Genomic DNA, 22,922 nt, shown 5'->3' with positions numbered 1-22,922 from the left:
TAAAATAATTTTTTTAATAAATTTAATTTTTATTATAATAATAATTTTTAATAAAAAATAATTTTTAAAAAAAAAATAATTTTTAAAAAAAAAACAATTTTTTAAAAAAAAACGGTAATTATTTAAGTAATAATTACTTAAAAAATAACGTTACCTTTTTAATAAATAATGTATATAAAAGATACAGTATTTCGTTAAAAAACCATTTTTTAAAACCACCCTTTACCGTTATGGTACCTATATACATATTTACTTTAATACAACTTCTTTTTACCATATTATATATTATATACCTTGCATCTTTACATGCCACTTTATCTTACATTTAATATACATAAAATAAATATAAACATTACATGCTTTATGAATCCCGCCTCTAGCATCTTTTACATAACACCTTTAACTCAAAGTATGTGCGCCAGCTGAAGATGTACTTACCTAGGTATATCAGAAGAGGCTTATGCATAAAACAGCTTATTTTAAACAAGGTAAACAGCAAAAACGCATAGCATCAACCAGAACCCCTCGTCAAACTTACGCATTGTGGGGAACATATCTCCTAAGGAAACAAGTCACAAGCTACCAACACAGCAACGGTTCAAGGGTCATCCCGTCCCTCGTCATGATTGGCTATCGGTTAGAATCTAAGATCCTAAGAAAAGCCACCGTCAGAAACACAACGTGACCGCCTCTTTCTTACTGCACACATCATCAATTGCCTTGTAAAGCTCTTACGCAGAATGAACAAAAAATATACATTTTAGCTTCTTGAGCTTCCTAAGCTTTCAACCTAAGCTAAACATAGGATAAAGGCAACAATGCTACCTAGACCTATTACCAGCCATAGCCAAATAGCCGAGGCTACATACAGCTCCAATCCGTCTAGCCACATAACCTTACATATATGCGCTCCCTTAAGCCTTAGCGCCCGAATCCGTGTGGCTAGTAGTCCTAGTACTGAATCAAAGTATAAAAATGTAGTACATATGTGTTCCCACGAGAAGTCAACCGATCACGGCGCACGAAGACAATATCAGGTTTACACGACTCATTACGTTCACTATTAACCTAGCATTATCCACACCTATATACAACAGTCTCCACCATGCCATCTCATCGTCGCGGCTAACCCGAGGTTTCGGCCAAGAATTTAACTTTGCTTGTGTCTAGCAGTGACTTAAGCATGTAAGAGCTTGTTGGGAGTTTCTCCGAGATGCATTGCCGTTAAGCTCGGGTTTCTTTACCCACCCAACAGTTGTTCTCCTAAAACGTAGTTTGCTGGCCTATTGTCTTATGAGAGCCGGATCCTCTGATTCCGTCATAGAAGAGTACAAATAGGAGAGATAATGCCCTATAGTCCAAGATCTATTAAAAGACTTGCTTTTGCGAAGGTCTTGGATAACGCCACGCGGCATAATGCCATACATTAGGTGAGAAAACGCAAAAGAGGTTCAGCACCCTTTCAGACTACCAGACGGAAATCGAAGACGACATCCGAGATTCTTATTAAGACGTTAGGAAAAAGAAAAGAAACAGATGGCTAGAGCCTGAAATGGTCCGTAGGCTCAACTTCATAAGCACGTGGAGATGTGTGCTTGAAATTCGTAACCCAAAGTATGAGATGTTAAAAAGAAGAACTCTAAGGGGAAATGACTAATTGAGTGCATCAAAGGCATTGTAGATCATCCAACTCGAGCGTCGCAAGTCGCGCCGTGATGCCCGAAAGGGAACTTAAGTCGCCCGTTGCGGTTCGTCCGTGACTCGGTGCTGGGGAGTTGCGACGGCTCTCCGTATCGGCATTGCTCGTAGATGTATTACGCGACTGATTCGCCCAACGAGAGGAACTAATGCCGTGAACCGTCGGCGTACGGTCTGTAGAAGCATCCGTCTCCTGCATTGGGTTGGTACGTGGCACGAGGACTGCACCAGTCCGTATGGTAGACGCCGATGAGTTGCTCATTGCGTACGTCAATGTATTGGCCTCTGGTTGGACTGATTTTACGGCGTCTCTATTATGATACCTTAATAGAGCCAAGAATTTGTTGGTTTTTTCTACCGTCTCCTCTTCAGGTCGTTCTTCTATGTCAATAAGTTTCTCTTCCGGTGCAGGCCATTGCTTTTCATGCACAGGTCCCGCATCTTCCAGATGCTTTTCCATTGGCCATAAAGCCTTTGAGACGAAGGCATTGTTGCTTGTGGATGGCTGCTGCATTCCCAGGCGTCCAGTCACTCTGAGGAAATATTCGTTAAAACGGTGAACTCTAGGGGGGCAGGGGCGCGCATATTGTCGCAACACGATCATCTCGTCGGCCGAGCGAATAATCGGAGCGTTTCCATGTAGGATATTCGCATATACGACTGCAATTGCCTTTCTCTGTTCGTCTTGATTCAGGTCCCCGAATTCCTCATATCGCTTAAGTTGCATCGTCGCGACCTGCATTGCTGCTTGTTTAGCGGGCGCTACTAGTGATGAATTATGAGCCCACGTGAGATATTCCAAAAGACTTCGGCTTATTTTTATCATGTGCCTGTAGTCTCTGGTCGTTAGGGAAGAAAGTACGCGAAGGGAATCTTGAGACATGTCCACTCCAGCTGTGATCGCTTCAATTGTCACAACATCCTGCTCGAGTTGTGAGGTGGAAAAAACCGTAGCTGTACTGAAGCTAACACTATACTGTGTCGTGACTGATGGCGAAATAGTTTGAGATCGGGCAATCGTAGGGAATGTGCCTTTGATGGACGCTGCGATTACAGGTTCTCTTTGGAGACTAGCTGACTCGGCATCGCCTATAGACTTAACTATTGACTTTTCATGATAATCTAGGTCTATAAGGTTTATAGGAGACTTCGATCTCTTAAGCGATTCGGGAGAATTAAGATCAATCAAATCTTCATTCGTGATCTCCGTGCTTGGGATAGGCTTAGGGGGTGTAGGCTTAGGGGGTGTAGAAGCCACAGTGTCGACTCTGGTCCGGTAGGTTTTAGATACTTGATTCTCGAGAGCTTGTCCATCTGTCTTCTCCGAGTCCTTGCTGTCCGTATCAATTTCCAGCTGGGGTGCGGGCTCGGTTTCACTCATTTCCATGAGGATTGGCATGCGAGAGTTCTCCTGTTGCTTCCGACAAGACTTTACTAATTCTTCGAATTTCTGCGCGGCTGAAATACTGCCGAATCGTATCTGACTCGATCGTACTTCGGAAGCCTCATTATCTTGTCGTCGAAGATGAACGCTACTTCCGTATTGGAACGGTTGCAAGCAGAGACGAATATCGCCTCTTGTCGCTCTGCCATTATTGATACTTAGATTCCAGATAACGACACCGCTCGGTCTTTCATGGAGAGAAACTTGGCCAGGGCTAAATGCATCTAGCCCAACGACAAGCATAATAGTAACATCTTCATCTCGGAAAATAACTCGACCTAGTTTAAGCGTCGTGGTTTGGATCAAATTTCCACGAGTGACTTGAGTTTCATCGCTTTGATCAGGCGTATTATGAGCGGGTCCAGCTGGTCGTCTCTGATGCGGGAGCTGGGTATTCTCCTGCTCATGGGGCATGAGAGAAGGTTGTAACCGCAGCGGAGCGCTACGTCCTAATCCGCCTAGAGTAGGAGGTTGTTGCGGTCTCGCCTGGACCGGTGTACCGCGTCCGGTGCCAGGTATATCAGGTATAGGGGTGAAGTGAACTGGGTTACCAGCTTGTTCCGCTCGTTTAGAGTCCCATCGTCTCACCTCAACACCAGGTGGCATGATACCACCAAGCGAAGTTTCTCTATGTCCCGGTGGAAGGGGTTGGGAGGGCCGTCTTGGCTTCTTAGAATAACCGGGATTCCTGGTACTGAATTAGCATAGATTCCATATCAATTTTAGAGGATGAACAGTTACGTACATTGGATCATATGTCGGAGCATTTCCCTTAGAAGTAAAGGCTAGAGGCCGGCTGTTGTAGCCAGCAGAATTCCCGCTGCCCCCAATCCCCGGTTTCGTTGCAACTCGGTTTAGACGATGGGCATTCCCGTCATCAAGCGAGTCAAGATCTTTGACCGCATGATAATCGGAGTCGTTGAACAAACCCTCATTAAATGCATCTATCGCAATTGATTAGTCTCGTATCAAGCCGTGGCTATGATGAATATATTATGTAAATAACTTACTCTTCCAGCCTGCAGCAGGGTCATTCGCCGAAGGGCGTTCCTCGCGTTGCGTCGAGAGTGGACGACGGTTTACTTGGAAGGTCAGACGGCCGTGACGCCGATCTTCATCGGTATCTCTAGCAAGTTCTTCAAGACGACTATTTCCGAGATCATTCTATTAACAACCAGAGTTAGTATATCACCCTTTCGAGTCTTGAGTAGATGAGTTAGGGAAGACTTGCCATCATAGCGTCCATGATGCGCTGGTCCGCCTCTGAACCACCCATCGTGAGTGATTCGTAAGTAAAGTTGGTATTAGGCACGAGGAGTATACACTAAAGGAAGGAGGTCAACGCAACGTATGGCCGAATTCTGGATTGTCTTGTCCAATGCAATATTAAAAAGGAACACGGCGTAAACAATTGCCCGGCGACCTTAGTCCTTAACCACAACGTTGTGCGAATGTAGGTAGGAAGGTAGGAGATCGAGGCTTGCCTCAAGTCAGAACCAAAAATGAAGTCTTGATAGTGAATGGCGTTGGTTAATTGTTGTATTAAAACTGAGTAAGGGTTGAGGACCTCGTAGGAGGTATATTAGGTACCTAAGGCAGGCAATGTTCCTCGTAGGGTGCTTGGGTGCTTATGAGGCAGTGAGGAATGAAGAGGGTAAATATGTAGGCAGACTAAGTGGGAAAGTGGTAAGAATTAAATACCTAGCATGTGTGCGTAAAAGAATAAAGGCAGGAGGAAAAGTAAGAAGGAAGGAAGAGCTGCAGTCTTCAGGAGTTCCAGTCAAGTGCAATTCGAAAGGAAGCGACTTCCTTATCACCACCTAAAGTAAACCGGGTCTAAGGTGAAAATTCGTTCACGTGAAATTCACGTATATCACTGCGCGAACCGGGGCTTCTGAGGTTGATGCCTGTGTTATTCGGGGACGTCCCAAAGGAAATAATGATGCACGAACCCTAGGACCGGTTAGATCAGACACATAAACTGCAGGCTATTGTTATTTGAACGCGACGGACAGGTCAGTATATAGGTATGTCAGGGGTAGTTTTGTAGTCACCGCCGAGGGCACGAGGGAGGTACCAGAACAAGCGTACATCTAGGTACAGTTGCTGCCCAAATAACAAACAAAGTGGGAATGGGAAATGTGCCTGAGTGCATGCATACCTCTTCTCTCCTTGACATGCACTCGAGATCGGGTTACTAGAGATTATCCCCAGTAACGGAGACCTGAGAGACTTATACCTAAACATGCAGAAGAAATTATGCGGTTCCGTTTGCATGTTCATGCGGTATATGGTGGAAAAGGGGAACCAGGAAGCAAAGATGGGAAAGAAAGGTTTGGTACTCAGTAACAAAACCACATATAATTACAATGCCGCCTATTATCATGCACGATAAGATTTAATGTTATCTAGGATAGCCTGTATGTTTTAGGCGTGTAGCCTACCGATGTGTTGATAGTATGTCGGCGCTGTGTTTCTAGGGCATTCTTTGATGCACCTCCAGCAATCATCTTCTAAAACTAGAAAGGTAACCTTCCAAAGAGATATAATAATAGTAACAATGTTTACTAGATTGTAATTATATTCCTTGTAACCTACTGTTAAAGATGTAATACTTGATATTTTCCTTCTTGCTTAGGTACCTAAGTTATCATGTAAATATTTAACATGATGTTCAATGTTAAAGCTAATACGAAAAATTCGTATAACGGATAACTACTACTAGGAAATATATATATATATATGCACCTAGAATATTTAAGGCACGATGGACTAGATTAGTTAGGTACCTAGATACGTATGTGTTTGAAAGTGGTAATGTTGCCATTAAGATTGAAACCGGAGATATATAGCCAGTGAACTCGACCTGGCTATTGGTGCTTGTCGATGCTGTAAATGATATCCCTAACACGTAAAGTCTGATTCTAGCAGTATAAGTGCCTACCTGGGTAGGTATACATTTACGAGGTTGATAGCTAAAGACGTATGATTATGGAAGAACATCAAGCTCATCCTCACACACACCGAGCTTCACTGTTCATAAAAGGAATCATACTTGTATCAGAACCATTGCCAGAGTAATTCAATATGATTTTTAGATGGCTCTTTATAGGTATTTCCTATTAAAATTGCGAGTTGTAGACCAAAAGGGTCTGTAGCTACTAAATTGGAGCAGCGAGCTCTAGGGGGTAAGGTATGGAAGCTTACCTCCTGAGGAATTCTACCGGGGTTAGAGTATATGAATGAGGCCCGGTCAATCACAGAGAATGTGTGAAAATGAGCGTGCTATAATTTAATATGTGTAGCTATGATGCTGTGTTGAATCGTGAGCCAAAACCTCATCAAGCGCGAAAAGGGACGGAAAATAGGAAACTAATTTACATGAAATCATCTGAATACTAGATTGATCAACCTACTCCATCTCACTACCAATACGATTGCACCTCGCTCAAACCAGCTTTGTCCCAACTAAAAGGTACCGAATCACGACACAGGACATCATTAAAAAACCTCCTTATACCAGACCCGATTGACCCTGCTTTTGACGATTCCAAAGTTCCGTGATCCTTCTTCTCATACCCGTCTTCTCCTGACCCGATCCCGACTTCTTCTCTCCGACTGACCTAGTCGTCTTATCCACTCTACTCGACCTGTTCTTGGAGTGCTTGCGATCATCTGCCACCTTTTTTTTGTTGGAATGGTTTTCTCGTACCATGGATAAATTCTTGAGAACGCCAAAATACCAGAGGCACAGCACTACTAGGAAACCAGTGACAACCAACGATACAACCTCTGCCACAACTTCAACTTGTTAGCTTCCATATTAAGAAGCTTAGGGGATAGAAGCTGGGGCTCAATACTTACCAAACCACGCCGCAACGTACTTCGTGGTGTACGCGGTGATCGGATCTCTTCCGTTTCCTCTGTCGAGTTGGTATTGATTTTTCAGGAGACCCTCGAGGGGTAGAGCGAATAGACTTGTCATGAAGGCCAGTGGCGCGAATATAATCGTGATAACTGTAAATCCAATAACAGCTGCGCTGAGAATCAACCCGGTGCGAGCGTCCCTTATACTGGCGTATGTCCGCTTCACGTTTAGCTGATTCTGAATCAAGTTCTCGATCCTCTCTGCGTCTCTATCAATCTTGGCAACCCGTTTCTGGAACAGATCAATGTCTTCTGCGGATGATTTCAACCCCACCCAACTTCTGAAGTCCGAGTTTGTCGGAGCGCCATCTAAAATAGCATCTAATTCTTGACGCTCAACATCCTGAATGAAATCACGCAGAATTTCCTTTTGTTGATCCAATATTTCCCGTATCATAACCAGTTCCTCTCTAACGTCGGCAATTCTATGTATAAAACCGCGCTCTTTCTCAATATCCTCGGGCAGCAATTGCTTGTTTGGATCCGTATATGCCTCAACGTCTGATAAGATTCGGACTACGCTAACCTCAAAAATATCAAGGGGCGATGGAAACTTTCCACCGGCTTGTGGTTTGTTGAATTTCTGAAGGTGATGGGCTATAATATGCCCAGCCTGAAATATAGAATGTTCTGGTGAATTCAACGTCCTCGTTTCCTTGACTATATCCTCAAAGCTCTCTGATTCCTCTTCCGAATAAGCAGTTAAAATATCCTCCCCAGATCTCCACAACCACAGTTGGGACACCGTCAGAATAGGTCTTGTATTATCGTCAACCTGTATGCCATCGAGTGTTTCTATGCACTCTCTGGAAACCACCTGGTCATTATTTCGATGTGCAAGTGCTTCGGTAGAGAGGGCTGGGTAATAGGTCTCATCTAGTGTTTACTCCACCTGTACCAGACTCTGGGCGAAGCTACTAGGTATCTTTGATCTCAACTCAAGAGTCTCCTCCCTTGACCGTATATAATTGTTTCTGGTCCGAACTACGAGACAGGGGAACTGTATTTGTTAGCATTGCATAATCTCAATACATGGGCAGGTATATACCACAATATGCATATACGGAGGCCTGAATCGATCGTAATATGACTCGTACGATGGTTGACGGTAGTTAAGCTTCGGATTATTAGAGGCGGGGGTAGCCCCTAGAAACCACGAACGATATGTTCCCTCTATACCAATGAAATCATTCTCTTGTACGAGGTGCCTGAGAGCAGCCTTGAGTATATTAGCTGCTGATCTCCGGGATCTTCGTTAAAACATACAAAGATTATGATGCCCTACCAATATTAGAATACCTAAAGTTATGACACGCTCTGCTGAAGACTTACGTTCATCCACGGAATATGACACCAGCTGAAGCAGTCGTCTTCTGGGGGGTCGAAAACGGAGTTTAGTATATCCAACCGCTTCGTATGTATACCTGACCCGTCACCCCAAGAGCGATAAAAGTGCGCATTTGTCAAATGCGGATACAATTGGCGTATCTTCCAAAATGCGAAAAGTAGCGCAGTACTTCTTCCCTCATTTTTGCCTATATTAATTAGTTCTATCGGCATTTTATCGTCTCCGTTTCTGATTTCAGCGTTAGCACCCATTGTGAGTAAGTAGTTGATATGATACAAATTATTGTTTCTCGCTGCATAGTGTAAGGGAGACCATTTCCTCTTCTTATCCAAGTAGTTCAAGTGCTCTACAGTAAAGCAGTCGCGCTTTGATAAATACTCCAACAACTCGGAGCCCGGGTGCATCAGATAGAAGATGATAGATCTATCAAAGATATCCCGACGTGTCAGGTCGGCGCTTTCTTCTTCGACCAGATATTTGACAATTGGCAGCAAATTCCAGTATACGGCAAATCGAACGAGGCGGTCTATATCGAGGTCTAAACCTAATAAACGGCATTTCTGGATCAACGATTTCACCTCTTCTAGGCTCAATGATAATAATGAATTAATTTTTTTTACTTTCTCAAATGTTAGATCGTCATCATTCATTTCATAATTTCGAATGAGTCTCTTTCGAATGATGTAGGCACCTACAAATTTCTTGCTTTTTGGATTCACTCTGAGTTGATCCCGTTTGCGATTGGTCTTCTGAAGGAGCACTTGCCGACGGCGGGATATCCTTCATGCGGGGGATATCCTCTATGCCGATGGAATCTTCTTCGGGGACATTATCTACGTAGGGGAAGCCGCCGTAGGGGTTGTGATATATTATACGGTAGTTCTTAAATAAGATATCCTCGCCGCCGGAATTGAAAGGTGGAAAACCGACATGTGCTCCTGTCGATGATTCCGCCATTCTCCTTTCCTTGCCCTAGTGAGATACTGGGTAATTAAACATGATTTCTCTTACCTCTCTTACCAAATATATATGTTGATAGGTAAAGTGTTGGTCCTGCGAAGAGGCAGAGGGCGTGGGAGAAGAGTTGTGCGTCGGGGTTAGGGCTCCCCTTCTTAATCTCTTGTAACATGAACAGCGGCTGAAAACTGAAAGCCACAACGATGCAACTGGAGAGCTTATCGCCCAATCAGTTTGAAGCAACTCGCAAAACTTGGAACTCTTGCATAATTTGCAAGCCACCAATGTAACGAGATCAGAGTGTCAGGTTAGACGGGGACTTCTTCCAACATTCCCAAATTGATGGATTCACTATTTGGTGTGAATAGACCAAGCCGGGTAGAAGGGAAATAAATTGTATTATCGCAATCCAAAGAAAGTGAAAACAAGTTACAGTGAAGAGAAAAGCCTCACGTAGATTATTCTTCATGGTAGTCAATTAATGACTATCTATCTAAGTAGCCGACCGATGTCAAGCTACTATGCAACTTAATGCAACGCATATAAGCGTATCTATACCATCCATCCGTAAATAATACACTCCCTTCGGAGATTATTCCCCCTATGTTGTACAAACAAGTCCCAATAAACCATCTTATCGTAACCCATCTATCCCCTCAACTCAACACACGATCTCCCTATTTGGACTTCGCATCCTTAGGCGGGTTCTCCAGGTTATCCTTGCCCTGGCGGCCCACGCCGCTTAAGTCGACGTCCTTCTTGCTTGCGGGCTCACGCAGTCCCGCCGTGGAGCCGGCGCCGGTAGAGACGTCGCTCTGGACGCGGCCGGAGCCGACGTTGACGTTGCGGGCGTCGGCCGAGTTCCAGTCTGGGGCGACGGGGGGCTGTTCAGGTAGAGGGAGGTTGGATCGGACCTCCTCGATTTTGTCTGCCTTTGATTGAGTCATTTCTGTTGTAGCTATGTTAGTTTTGAGCTGTTCTCATGTCGTGAAGTTACATTTGTTATATATAACTAGCTTGATTAGGGAACTTACTGTTTGATAGTATGTGATGGAGACAAGGTGTGAATTTAATCGTATGTTATAGATCTTGTGATGAGAAGTATCGATGAGTTTAGTTGGTGTTTCTTATGTGAGTCTAATGATGAAAGAGAATGAAACAGTATAGACTGCTGGACCTCGATGCTTTAATATGTACGTCAGTTGTATGTATGATATCGTCTAGGAACTTTTGGTCCGGTGGAGCAGAAGCTATCTTGACGTCATTCGAGGGCTTTAATATACCTAAGGTTGAAGAGTTGACGTCACAATAGTCAATCTTAAGCTATCGCAGTATAACGCATGTGTAAATTTACCGATTCTGGACCCGCCTATTCAGCCCCAAAGCTCGCCTAATGCCCCTGTCAACTTTTGAAAGGTACCTAGGTATTCTTGGGTCTAGGAACGGGATGACCCGTAGACGACGACGTAATCGACTAGGTTAAGTAAACAAGAGGCTGAAATTGAAGCGGAATCTGCAAATCTGCAAATCTGTAAATTCGATTTCCAGTCACAGCTTAGTCTACAGGATTCTCAACACTTCTAAATTATTAAGAGGAGATACTGCAGTGTTGGGTAATGGTTTGCCATCATATCAGCATTCAAAACGTCATACCTGGAACGCCTAAACACCACGTTGATATCCCTTACCAATCTTGCGACAAAACCACTGGCCATGTTTTTCAATGCGACATGATCTCATGACTTCTGCTTCTTCTTACAAAGAAACATCTTCACTACGCGACTCTTTTGTCCGTCTCTGCAGACGTCGCCTTCTCCCCTTCGTCGGGGTTTAGATAATTTGCATCTTCAGCTGCCTCGTACTCAGCAATTAGGTCCGTCACTACTTCCCTGGCCTCATCGAATTCGTGGAAGTTCTCTGAGAAGGGTGCTGTCTTCTTGTAACTATCTATGAAAGCGTTGCGTTTCCGCATACCATCGTATTGGCGAACAATTCGTTTAAATAACTATGAGATCGTTAGTTGATAGATTGCCGCCGAAATGTGCATTTAAAGAGACTTACGGTTGCGATGCTGGTGTGGTTAGCCAGCATCAGACCGCTAACACGGTGGCTCATCGGGATATATGGACTGCGCTTTGTCAGAGCCACCTGTATACTTGCCGGGCCCCACGGTATAAATGTTGCTAATCTTCGCTCGCGAATACGTAGCAGACTCTTGTGGACGTCTGTTGGGTCGACCTCGCCTTGGATGACATTGAGAATAGAAATGTAGCAACTCTTCTTCCCTGGTATAGTTGAGACCATACGATTCTTAGGTTGTAATAGTCGTCTCATAACATCAAGTACGGTGGTTTTCCGGACCGTTTTAGCTTGTTCAACTTGATCTCCGGTGAAGGGGGTATATGCCGTCATTAAGAAATGGCAGCGAGGTGTAGGAATTAACGATGCTAGAATGCTAACGAGATCATTGTGCATATAACCGGGGTATCTCAACGTTGTTGTACTGGCCGACATGACTGTTGAGACTAGCTGATTGGTTTGCTGGAATGACGGCTCCTGAACGTGCAGCCTGTCTGCCGCGATATGAGACAAAGCTCCATTATCTAAAACCACGACCGAGTCGGCATTTTGTGTCAGCCGCCTCATGGAGAGAAGACTGTTATACGGGTGGACGACGACATCTCCCGAATTTGTGGTATCAGGGAACACTGAGTACGTTTGGATGATCTTCTTGGGGAATCTGTCGTTCATCCGTTCCAGAAGAAAAGAGCCTAGACCGGAACCTGTACCTCCAGCAATGGAATGAAGCAGCATGAAGCCCTCAAGAGAATCACTGCCATCTGCTTCGCGCTCTATCATCTCCATGATCTCCTCGTGGACGGCCTCACCGGTCTGGTATCCATCACCCCAGTTGTTCCCTGCGCCGATGCCACTTTTACCGACGTAGAAGTTCTCCGGGTTGTAGATGTTTTTATAAGGGCCAGTTTGTATACCATTGATGACGCGGGGTTCGAGATCTATTAGAATTGCTCGGGGAATATATCTCGTATCGTCACTCTGGTAGTAGAAGACGTCCTTGCGATCACCACCCTCTGTGGCAAAGTCTTCGAGGTTGCCGTCTTGATTGATGCCGTGTTCCTGGCATAGCTGCTGCCAAAACTGGCTACCGACTTGGGCGTGTCAGCGTATATGTCCTAGCTGCAAGAGCTGTTTTCGGGATTCTGAATGGACATCACTCACTGCTGTTGCCGCACTGGCCCGCCTGAATCGTAATAATTTCTCTTAAAAGTAGTGTTAGATTGGTATAAGTTTTGCCGGGGATATTTTGAGCTTGCTTACCTGGGCATTATCGCGACACGTAATTTATTCTTAAGTTTGTAGACTTATGCTACGAAAGAAATGCTCTCTCTTAACAAATGCTCCCTTGGAGCTTAAGATATTTGATAACGGGTTGTCTTATCGACGCGTAGCGCGTTTTAGGTACCTAGGTGCCCAAATTGGCGGGGTTGTGCTTGGAGTACGGATAATCCTCTAAGCTTTAACAGTTTAGCTCCACAGCAACTCGGAGAATTAACCGAGTACCTGTATTTCCTCATGTGAAACATTGAACCAATTGAAACATTTTAGAATCGATCTCAAACAACAGAAACTCGGCTTCATCATATCTAGTTTTATAAGCTTGAGATAATTGAGATAATGATCTCTTTCTTTTTGCTTACTATATCCAATATCATGATCACTATTACCTATATCTCGTCCTAACACCAACATCTTGAGCCTTACATCGCTTCGCTCGGCATGAAACATCAGGGTACAGCTCCGTTATGATTGTGCTGTCCAATTGATAAAGCTGTAGGCTAGTGGACCCCCTGAAGCTGCATCACAAAACAGCAAATGCATGCGTGTGATAACCTCCCGACCCCGACCTCTTACCGCCAATGCAGCTACTTGTAAAACAGGTACATATATGATCTTACCTGCCCGTTCCAAAGGCTAAATAGACAGCAAGCGCAGCCAGGTAGCTTGGGCCTGCATGCATCTAAGGTTACCTACATATCTACATATGTACATAATACTTATATTTAGGTATTCCGTATTGTACATACATATGAGTTTCTCACGATCCTGCGCACATATGTACACACCGTTCCTCCATCTTCACATTCGCTCCATCTTCCGATCTAATACCCAAATCTTTATTCCGTATATATCCCCATTAAACGTCATTTACCTAATGTACATCATGTCGAATCCATAATTCATATCTCTTAGTAATTCGTTTAAATTGCCTTCACATGCATTTGCTCTCTCCACATCCAATTAAACCAAGCGAATTTTCCAATCCAGATAGGGGGAAGCGGCTTACACGAATCGAGGCCGTCTGTCGGGGGCCTTGTCGCGCAACGCGCTAATCTTAGACTTACCACGGCGCAACCTTCGAAGGGTGGGAGCCACACGCCCACGCTCACGCTCACGCTTACGCTCGGTCAACCATGCAGAGATCTGCTGCTTCGACACCGACGCAGAATGCGACTCCTTTCTTTTCTACCAATATCTGGGGGAACAGCAGCGCCAATTCGATCCCTAACGCACAGTCGCAATCGAGCCAAGGTGGTCGTAGCTCCAGTAGATCGCGTCCCGGTACCAGTTCGGGCGACAAAGATAAGGACAAAGAGAGGGAATCTAACGTCTTGACTAAAGACCGCGATCGCAAACCTTCTTTTGGGCGCAAACCATCCTTTTCTTCCCCCTCCAAGGGAAAAAGACGGGGAAGTTCGTCCAATGCAGGAACAGGAACAGGAACAGGAGGCCAGATCAGAACCGACGCTGCTATACCACCCGCTATTCCCCCTGACTTTGCGCTTGCTGCCGCCGCCAGGTTGGTAAAAGAACCCGATATAGTATCCTCGCCGGCATCGACCGATTCTTTTTCTAAGATGATAGCCCGCACGGCACCAACGTCTATCAACGGCTACTATCCTGCTTCGACTACAACTTCTCCTCCCTTATTTCAAAACGAGATCCCCTCGCTTCACCAGCATATCCACGAAGTCGCTAATAAAAGGATATCAACTTTAGATTATCTACGTAAAGCGTATGTTCCTAGAAGAGGCCCCTCCTCTTTTTATTTCACCACGTCTCTTTGATCAGAAAGCTGATAATATGTGCTAGTCATGAGGGTCGCGTCTACTGGTTCAACACGTTGCTTTTTGACAAGCCCGACCTGGCACGTATGCCTTATTTTGACAGCCGCAAGTTGGCCTATCGTGCTACCAACTATCTTCTGCTCGGTCTTTCGCTACCGGCCGTCATGGACCTCAACTCGGGCACGCCGCTCGAGTTTCTTCGCTCTCTCAACACCCTACTCGCCGAGTTTGAATCCTACCAGCAAATCCATACCGAGAATGGCGTGAACACGAGTTCGCTTTCCCGCGCCCGCATACCAAATATGTTCCGCCGAGGACCTGGTGGAAGAGGCCGGAGGCAGTCAGGTGCCAATGATTTGTACACGGAGACTAGCAACAATAGCCTAGCTAGCGGCTCGGCCGTGAACTCGATGCCTACGAGCGTTATCAACTTCGGGCTTGGTGGTGAGGGCAACGACCTTGTGCCTGGAGAGGAGTACACTCACCTCTTAACGCCGAACCTTCCTTTCGATCCCGACTTTTTTGAGACGTTTGCTACACTATGCGACGTATTAATCGATTGCTACTCGAGGCTCATGTCCCTTCTTCCTACAGCGAAAGACTGTACTCCTATCATTGCGGAGCTGTTTACCAAAGCTGATGCCAAGGTGCGCAAGATTATCATCCAGGGTGTGGTCAAGGAATTTGAAGATTCTAGCCGGACGGGCTTGAAACAGGAGATCGCTAGTGTGGGCAAGGTGGTCCTTGGCGGTTTGATATGATGAGGATATTCACGTATATGCCTATATATATGTAATAGTGGGTTTGTGTTTATTGGCTTAGTTGCTGTCCTGGTGTTTTTAGGATCACTTCCGGTTGAGGATACCAAGTAGCATGGGTTACAGGGCACAATGGCGTTCAAGTCTTTAAATGGGATATTATGCATATAATGATCACTAGTATACTACAATGTCTAATCATGGCGAGTATATAAATATAATTAGGCATTACTGTCTAACATAATGACTGAGACTATCATGTAACCTAGACTACATCTCTAGAACTAACCTCATAGAAAAAAGTGAGAATAATGTCCATCAGATACCATAACGCATTTTTAGTCTTCAACGAACTAACCATTGGCTAGCCTCAGTGCTTGACTCTAATACTGGTTATCATCACATGAACTTCACATTTGGCTGGCACTTGGGTTACCAAGATCCCGCACAACCTTCGATCCAGAGCAGCATAGACGGAGGAAAGGCTTCCCACGAAGCCCAGAGTTTGGGTTGTCTAGCAGTCCATCACGAAGAGAACCCCCTCGCACCAAGAATAAGCCCCATCGAGTAACCGAGCCACGTCCTCAGGGAAGAAGCAGGGCAATCGCATAACTATCAATCTCGACAACAGGGGATCTACACCTATCCTTCGCGCCCCTCGTCCGCCTAATCCACGACCAACTGTCATCGACAAGCCCCCAGGCACTTGAACACCGAACCACCCAACCAAGAGCGCGGACTCATATCTTCGTCCATGAGGTCTCAAGGCTAGAAAATACGGGCCAGCACGCTGAGAAGACGAGCGATGTAGCGACAGGCGGGGCGAATTATAGCAGAACAAGGGACAGATAGGGAGACATAAGCCGCTGTGCTTCTATGGCGGCGCGTTTCCGCTTTCCTTCAGAAAGAAGGATGTCCGGGGACTTTCTCCCAAAGCATTCTAGAAGAGGAGACGATCAATCATGGATCAAAAGTCTCTGTATGTAGCTTCGATAGCGATTTGTTGGGCGAGGGGGTTGTAGAAGAAGGAAGAAAATTTTATGAAAAAGCTGGGCCGAAAAAAAACGTTTTAAAGGTTTGCATCTTTTGGACATGACTAAGCAGTTGAAATAGTGGAGTCAATCTATATCAAGATTAGGTACGGAAGTCGCCTTCAAAAGTTTTGTCCATAGGTCAGCCCTTGTCAGCTTTGGCCAGCACTGCCAAGGCTTGGCGACGACTGGTAGGATATACTTTTAAAAATACTATTATTTTACTTAATTTTAAACCTAAAAATATAATAGTTAAAATTTTAAAATTTATATATAATAAAGCTTAGTTTTAAAATTAATTATTAATTGTAATCATATTTTATTATTGTATAAATTAAGGTCGCTATTAAATATAGAAAAATGGAAGAAATAAAGTATACTTTCCAATCTGTAGCCGCCAAGTGCTGCCAGCGGTTCCACAGCTGTGGTCAAAGCTGACAGGCGCGCACTATGGACAAAACTTTTGAAGGCGACTTCCGTATTGTCCAATCATATGCGGAACTCGTCGAAGCTTTGACAAATACGTGACTAGTCAGCTTTAGGGAATGGCTAATGACCTGTAGCTTTTAGTTGGTTACCTAGGTAGGTAGGCTTAAGTACCTAAGGTTCCAGTACGCGTTTAACTTCCATCACGTTGATGTCAAAAACGCTTCATCTTCCATTCTGCATTCTGCATTCTGCATTCCACATTCCGCATTCCGCATAACAACAACGGCGCATCAGAACACCATACCCTTATAGGTATTTCTATACAAGCTTAGGTACTTAATACCCATCCGGATTTCCCAACGGCTTGTCTTCAGCTTTCGAAGCTATCACTTTTTTTTCCGAAGGGCAGCCTCGTGCTGTATCCTGTAAATTCTAGCTGCTGTCGCCGCCATATTTACCAATCGCCATTCTTAAGGAATTACCAACATTACGTATCTATACGGCTGTAACGGCCAGCATCGCAATTCGATATGTCGGGACTCTTCGGGAGCAGCGCTGCTGCGTCAACTTCTAGTAACACTATTGGCGACTTAAAGAACGATGTTGCCCTGGCGAATCCCCCCGATGACACAGTCTCAGACCTCGCCTTTTCCCCTACCTCAGACATCTTAGCCGTCTCAAGCTGGGACAAGAAGGTCCGTATATATCAGATTGCTGCCAACGGTACTAGTGAAGGGAAGCATATGTATGACCACGAGGCCCCTGTTCTCAGCGTAGACTTTTCTAAAGTAAGTTGATTTATATTACTATGACTATTATACTCATTGAATATCGTATATTAATATATGTCCCAGGATGGCAACAAGGTTGTGTCTTCCGGTGCCGACAAGCAGGCCAAAATCTGCGACCTACAGACCCTCCAGACGGCGCAGGTAGCCGCGCACGAGCAGACCATCCGATGCGCCCGCTTCTTCGAGCTGCCCAACTCGAACGGTCCAATGCTCGTGACGGGCTCGTGGGACAAGACCGTCAAATACTGGGACCTACGGCAAAGTACGCCCGTCGGATCCATCACTTGCCAAGAACGTGTATATTCCATGGATGTGCGTAATACGCTACTAGTAATCGGCACTGCGGACCGCTACATCAACGTCGTCAACCTCCAGGACCCCCTGAAATTTTATAAGACACTTCAAAGCCCTCTTAAGTGGCAGACTCGTGTAGTTAGCTGTTTTACAGACGCTAGCGGTTTTGCTATTGGCAGTATCGAGGGTCGTTGCGCCATCCAGTATGTGGAAGAGAAGGACTCGAGGTACGTCACCAATTTTTTAAAAGATGCCCTCTCTATTTTAGTAGATTACTAACGTAAGATAGCTCTAATTTCTCATTCAAATGTCACCGTGACGCGCCTCAGGGTAACACGACGCAGGTATACGCTGTCAACGACATCTCATTCCATCCACATCACGGGACGTTCAGTACGGCCGGTAGCGACGGCACGTTCCACTTCTGGGACAAGGAAGCGAAACACCGGCTGAAGGGATACCCCTCGGTAGGAGGCAGCATCACGGCGACGACGTTCAACTCGGGAGGCACCATCTTTGCGTACGCGGTCGGATATGACTGGAGTAAAGGTTATATGGGTAACAGTCAGAACTACCCTAACAAGGTCATGCTACACCCCATCCAGGGAGACGAGTGCAAGCCTCGCCAGAACGTCAAGAAGCGGTAGAGCGCCCACGGCTCAGGGCGACCCAAGGCGCGCATGCTGGATAAACAAGGTGATTGGAATATGGAGAAGTAATCAGGGCGGGACAGGAGGAGGGCAGCTATTAGCATGTTGTCGTGGCTACTACTTGCCCACGCGTATATCCAACAGATTGGTTTGCCGAATAAGCGGATAATCAGAATGTGGCTTATACGGCCCCGAGTCTGCCTTGCAGGAAACAGGAAAAGGAAAAAAAGAACGACAGAAGTTGTAGGAATATGGCTGCCGTATAGGGCAAGGGGTAGAGATGAGAGGGCAGGCGGACGACACGATACCATGTGACTTTATCTACGTAGGTAAACGGACAGATAATAGAGAACACGCCCTTGTTAATGCATAGTACCTAGGTACTCACCAGTTCTCTATAGAGTGTTAAGGGGGTAGTAGTAAGAACGACATGAAGGGAGAGGCGGTCTTCCTAGGTCCACTCGATAAATATTCATGCCGGTTCGTATTATTTCAGTACATCTTCCCATTTGTTTCCCCGGGGACGTCCCTCTTGTCTCCGTCGTAAATAAATTTTAACTTATATGCCGAGGTAGGCACCTAAGGTGCAACGCCTCATCGCTCAGCCCTTCAACATGGTCCAATAGGGGACTTGGTGAAATATGTGCGATACGACGCAACAGAGGGGTTTTAGGCAAGCTGTGTTGAAAGAAAATAACTGTTCAAAGCCAGATCCATTCTCAACAAAAGTTGGTTCCTCGTCAGTCGAGAGTTCCAGAAACCACTACCGAATATTTTAAAGCGAACTTCACGAGTACTAATTACCAAATACGATGGAACAGTCGGACAAGACGGTCGCAAGGTAGCCTTCGTTGCTCAACAGGGGCTTAAAGGAGATAAAACTAAAAATGGATATGGTATTCGACCGCCTACCTTTTCCCGGCTATTTCGTTTGCTCTCGCTGTCGGGAGGTGCCGTGGAATAAATTAGCAAACCCAGAATATAGCCCAAGACAAATCATGCTGTTGTCTGAATCCCAGGAGCAACTCAAATCCTCAAGCTGTCGTATCTGCCGCCTTCTTGCGAACATCAAGCCCCCGTCGTTATCTGTAGCATGTTGGGACCTGGCATTATACCCAGCTTTCGATGCTTCATTCCCTATACCGGGGAGCAGTAATAACCTCATAAGCATTCCTATGTACGCTAAAGGCGCAATTCAAGTATCTCGACCGGACTAAATGTTCAAGTATGGGATCCAGTGCATAGACCCTAGTAATATTAGCTTAGGCAGTTATAGTACATGGCAAACTATTTTGACGCTCAAATACCATGTTTTTAAGTGTACAAATATTGCTACAATGCTATGCCAAATACCAATGGAAAGGTCATTTGCGGGCTGCTGCTTAGGGATGATAATAGACGGCTGACATATTGACATGGGCCACAATACAGAACCGCAATCGTAGTCGTGCTTATTATTTAGGGGCATGAGAATTACAAACGATGAATAAACTCGTAGTAGACAAAGTGGTAAAACTTACATCTTAGGAATTCTAAGGCGTTGCCAGCTGTGATTAAAGCTATAAAATATGTTAGGAGCCCCTCTCATCACTCCTGATTTCCGATTGCCTGGTCAAAGTGGTCGTGAACTAGTGGTTAGAGACGTGATAGGAGTAGAAATAACCCCTCGGCGCTCTTCAACGGACTTGGGTTCGAACCTAGTAGCCTATTCTCACTTTCCAGCTCGAGTCCCTGAAAATCCAAGTATATCGTTTACGAAAGTATATAACAAGTACCCGAATAGACTTCGTTTACATCACTTACATTTCTAGTAAAAAAAAGCTAAGCAGCCCCAGACAAAGAGTTGTGATATTGAAACTTGATACCTGTTGGTATAATAAGGCAGATTAAAATTCTCTCGGCCCTTCTCCTATTATCTGGTCAAGCATTGCTCGTAGTATTAATAGCAGAAACCTCATTCTTCATATGTGATATAAGAGGGATATTAACTATGAAAAGTTGCAATCTACTGACTAGAGAAAACTACATGGTGCATCTGTAAGGAAATATTTGTAACGAATGCGAATAACTTCTTTCATACACGTAATAGGCTGACGGTACCCACCCTGCCCGACTTGCTATTAATTAGACGATGGCTAATTAAACAGTAATACTCATGGGTGTCGAAGGGCTTCAAGGCAGTTTGTCCATAAATTTATGAAGTCTTATCTTTCTGGCCTTTGGGCTTATTGTTGCGACTACTCTTGAAAAAGTCGGCTATTTTCAAGGCCAGCTTCGTCCATTCAATGACTGTCTGCCACCAACTTTTAGGGAGTGATGACCCGGTATCCTCCGTACTTTCTCTTTCCTCTATATCCTCTGTATCCTTTATAGGTGGGGGGGCTATTAAGGTGAGAGGTTTTGGGATAAAAGGCTGAATTTTGCGAGGTCTCGCTACTTGAACCGTTGAACACAAGTCGGATGTGCTTAGCTCAGGCCCAGTCGATCGTTGGGATTGCACTTGGAACTGTGAGGTAGATGGTGTTGGTAGGGCTTCTCTAATGGGACTTGATGTTTGGGGGGCATCGGACTTGACCGTGATGAGAGCGCGACCATTTTTGATGTGGATTTTAGAGGTGACTATGTCTGCATTCAACACTTTGGCTGCTTCTGTTTCCGCTATGGGAACGCCACTTTCGATCTCGCGAGCAACTTGCAGTTTTATACCCGTTGCTTTCGCGTAGTGTTGTTTGATAAGGTTTCGGAGTTCGTCGCTTCTTTGGGATTTGTGGTCCTCAAGGTCTAGCATACGGTCGTAACCGTCAACGGATCCTTTACCTCCTGGAAAGCCGTGATGGTACACCGAGCCTCCACGATAGCCTCCTGGCGGATTCAGGATCCGGCTTATATCTTCTTGACTAAGCAGTTCTGGGACTGTCGTCCAATTCTTCACAAAGTCTTTTGGGGACCAACTATCCCAGTGGTTCGTGACGAAGACAATATTTCGGAAGAACTTTGGGCCGCAGAAGCACTGAACCCATTTGATGGTTTTGAGGTCCTCTTTGCGAAGTCGATTTTGCATTTTGCCGTAGACAAAAAGAAGACCAGCAACTGTGACGAAAGGGCCAAGAGCTTTCAAGCAGCTGATTATATTATAATAGTTTGCCATGTCGTCCATATCTGCAGCGCCAAATCCAGCCGTGTCTACAAAGAGATATTGTTTCCCGTCAATGAAAGCGGGACAGATTTCGTACTTTTGAGTACCTATAATGTTAAGTTAGTAACCTAATGTTCGTCTATGAGGCCTCGTAGCACGTACCTGATTTCAATGTATACCCAATACTCAGATCCAAGCCAGTTAGTTCTTGTAGTATGGTTGATTTCCCAGTCCCCGTTTGGCCTACTACGAAGATCAACTTGGTGCCTTTTAGGCTATGATAAAATTAGCACTATAGCTGCTTAGTTGAGCTTCAGATGCATCGATGTAGACGTACTACTTCTCCACAAAGTTAACCACGGGCTTCGATGCTACCCCCTTAGCAGAGTTTAGCAGTCTCGTCAATCTAGCCTGAAGCCAGTTGTCGGATAACTTGTCGTCGTCGTCGTCGTCGTCGTCGTCGTCGTCATCTGAAATAGAAATCATTCGACAATCAGAGTCATATTCATCGTCAAAAGCTTCGGAGTTATCACCCAGCCGGATGCTGTTGGTATCCTTGTATAAATCATTCAGGGGCGTATGAATGGGTTGAACATCTTGGACCTCCTCCAGAACCGAGGCGGACCTATTCCCACGGATATCCTCTCCTGTGGTAGTTATTATAGTCATAGTAGGTAAATCTTGTGGCGGGGTTCGGGGAACGTCGTAGATTTAGCTGGGGGGAAATCTTGCTAAGTGAGCTACACGTGAATTTTGATGATACCGAGAGGGCTCCTGCGGCTCAATATAACTTAGCGGATTATTATTCCAGAAAACTAGATACCTTAGACGTAAGATTAAACTAAGCAAAGGATGACCGGGTGGAATCAACTCGAACGTCCGTGAACTTTTCTTGGGCGTTTGTTTTCTACCACACGAGAGGACGAGAAAATTCAGTTTCGCGCTGGGTTATTGATGCTGTGTGACATTCAGCCTCCAATAGTAAAAGGTGGCGATAAGTGACTTGGCACCATTGAATCTCTATGTAATATGATTGGTATGAACGGTAGAGATAAGAAGCCATTAAAATGAAGATAGCAGTTTACTGCCTTTGCAGCCCGGGATCCTACATATGATTAATTTCATTCGTCCCCTTTACCCTTGTGTCAGAATTCTAGATGAGACATCTAGAATAAAGTATATGTTCAGTATGTATAGGTATACATAGGCTCCCGAAGGGCTACCGTTAACGCAGCACCTGTTCATTTGTGGCACGGTTCAGATATAGACACTTGCTCAATGTACCGGATACCCCAATTGAAATAAGCAAATT

General features: G+C 45.0%; 8 protein-coding genes across 8 annotated transcripts; 2 read left to right on the top strand and 6 right to left on the bottom strand.

Moving 5' to 3' along the window:
• Window positions 1–1,230: 1,230 nt before the first annotated feature.
• F4817DRAFT_364154 (uncharacterized protein) lies at window positions 1,231–4,418 on the bottom strand (the record flags this gene model as incomplete). Its single annotated transcript, XM_049306718.1, has 4 exons — window positions 1,231–3,830; window positions 3,888–4,086; window positions 4,153–4,306; window positions 4,374–4,418. The coding sequence occupies 4 exons, from the start codon at window positions 4,416–4,418 to the stop codon at window positions 1,667–1,669; spliced, it is 2,562 nt and encodes an 853-aa protein (XP_049153304.1). The 3' UTR covers window positions 1,231–1,666.
• Window positions 4,419–6,409: 1,991 nt separating this feature from the next.
• F4817DRAFT_53316 (uncharacterized protein) lies at window positions 6,410–7,872 on the bottom strand. Its single transcript, XM_049307596.1, has 2 exons — window positions 7,007–7,872; window positions 6,410–6,943 (listed from the first exon to the last, which is right to left on the bottom strand). The coding sequence occupies exons 1-2, from the start codon at window positions 7,464–7,466 to the stop codon at window positions 6,657–6,659; spliced, it is 747 nt and encodes a 248-aa protein (XP_049153303.1). The 5' UTR covers window positions 7,467–7,872; the 3' UTR covers window positions 6,410–6,656.
• On the bottom strand, window positions 7,773–9,550 carry F4817DRAFT_53296 (uncharacterized protein). Its single transcript, XM_049307595.1, has 5 exons — window positions 9,429–9,550; window positions 9,113–9,383; window positions 8,402–9,036; window positions 8,336–8,350; window positions 7,773–8,288 (listed from the first exon to the last, which is right to left on the bottom strand). The coding sequence occupies exons 2-5, from the start codon at window positions 9,372–9,374 to the stop codon at window positions 8,079–8,081; spliced, it is 1,122 nt and encodes a 373-aa protein (XP_049153302.1). The 5' UTR covers window positions 9,375–9,383; window positions 9,429–9,550; the 3' UTR covers window positions 7,773–8,078.
• A 270-nt stretch (window positions 9,551–9,820) lies between these two features.
• Window positions 9,821–10,895, bottom strand: F4817DRAFT_53264 (uncharacterized protein). Its single transcript, XM_049307594.1, has 2 exons — window positions 10,409–10,895; window positions 9,821–10,323 (listed from the first exon to the last, which is right to left on the bottom strand). The coding sequence occupies exon 2, from the start codon at window positions 10,319–10,321 to the stop codon at window positions 10,052–10,054; it is 270 nt and encodes an 89-aa protein (XP_049153301.1). The 5' UTR covers window positions 10,322–10,323; window positions 10,409–10,895; the 3' UTR covers window positions 9,821–10,051.
• On the bottom strand, window positions 10,825–12,832 carry F4817DRAFT_53254 (tubulin-domain-containing protein). Its single transcript, XM_049307592.1, has 4 exons — window positions 12,714–12,832; window positions 12,615–12,655; window positions 11,436–12,544; window positions 10,825–11,379 (listed from the first exon to the last, which is right to left on the bottom strand). Exons 1-4 carry the CDS (start codon window positions 12,719–12,721, stop codon window positions 11,149–11,151), a joined length of 1,389 nt encoding a protein of 462 aa, XP_049153300.1. The 5' UTR covers window positions 12,722–12,832; the 3' UTR covers window positions 10,825–11,148.
• Window positions 12,833–13,750: 918 nt separating this feature from the next.
• F4817DRAFT_53258 (uncharacterized protein) lies at window positions 13,751–15,538 on the top strand. Its single transcript, XM_049307593.1, has 2 exons — window positions 13,751–14,469; window positions 14,547–15,538. Exons 1-2 carry the CDS (start codon window positions 13,868–13,870, stop codon window positions 15,280–15,282), a joined length of 1,338 nt encoding a protein of 445 aa, XP_049153299.1. The 5' UTR covers window positions 13,751–13,867; the 3' UTR covers window positions 15,283–15,538.
• A 1,622-nt stretch (window positions 15,539–17,160) lies between these two features.
• F4817DRAFT_53209 (WD40 repeat-like protein) lies at window positions 17,161–18,801 on the top strand. The gene is made up of 3 exons (XM_049307591.1): window positions 17,161–17,527; window positions 17,594–18,051; window positions 18,114–18,801. Exons 1-3 carry the CDS (start codon window positions 17,270–17,272, stop codon window positions 18,469–18,471), a joined length of 1,074 nt encoding a protein of 357 aa, XP_049153298.1. The 5' UTR covers window positions 17,161–17,269; the 3' UTR covers window positions 18,472–18,801.
• A 1,290-nt stretch (window positions 18,802–20,091) lies between these two features.
• F4817DRAFT_355376 (P-loop containing nucleoside triphosphate hydrolase protein) lies at window positions 20,092–22,826 on the bottom strand. Its single transcript, XM_049305651.1, has 3 exons — window positions 21,948–22,826; window positions 21,773–21,885; window positions 20,092–21,717 (listed from the first exon to the last, which is right to left on the bottom strand). Exons 1-3 carry the CDS (start codon window positions 22,277–22,279, stop codon window positions 20,669–20,671), a joined length of 1,494 nt encoding a protein of 497 aa, XP_049153297.1. The 5' UTR covers window positions 22,280–22,826; the 3' UTR covers window positions 20,092–20,668.
• Window positions 22,827–22,922: the final 96 nt, after the last annotated feature.

The sequence above is a fragment of the Daldinia loculata genome (assembly GCF_022478755.1).
Source record: "Daldinia loculata strain CBS 113971 unplaced genomic scaffold F4817scaffold_148, whole genome shotgun sequence".
Classification (NCBI taxonomy): domain Eukaryota; kingdom Fungi; phylum Ascomycota; class Sordariomycetes; order Xylariales; family Hypoxylaceae; genus Daldinia; species Daldinia loculata.
The sequence above is the reverse complement of the archived record's forward strand: the minus strand, read 5'-3'. Positions and strand labels throughout refer to the sequence as shown.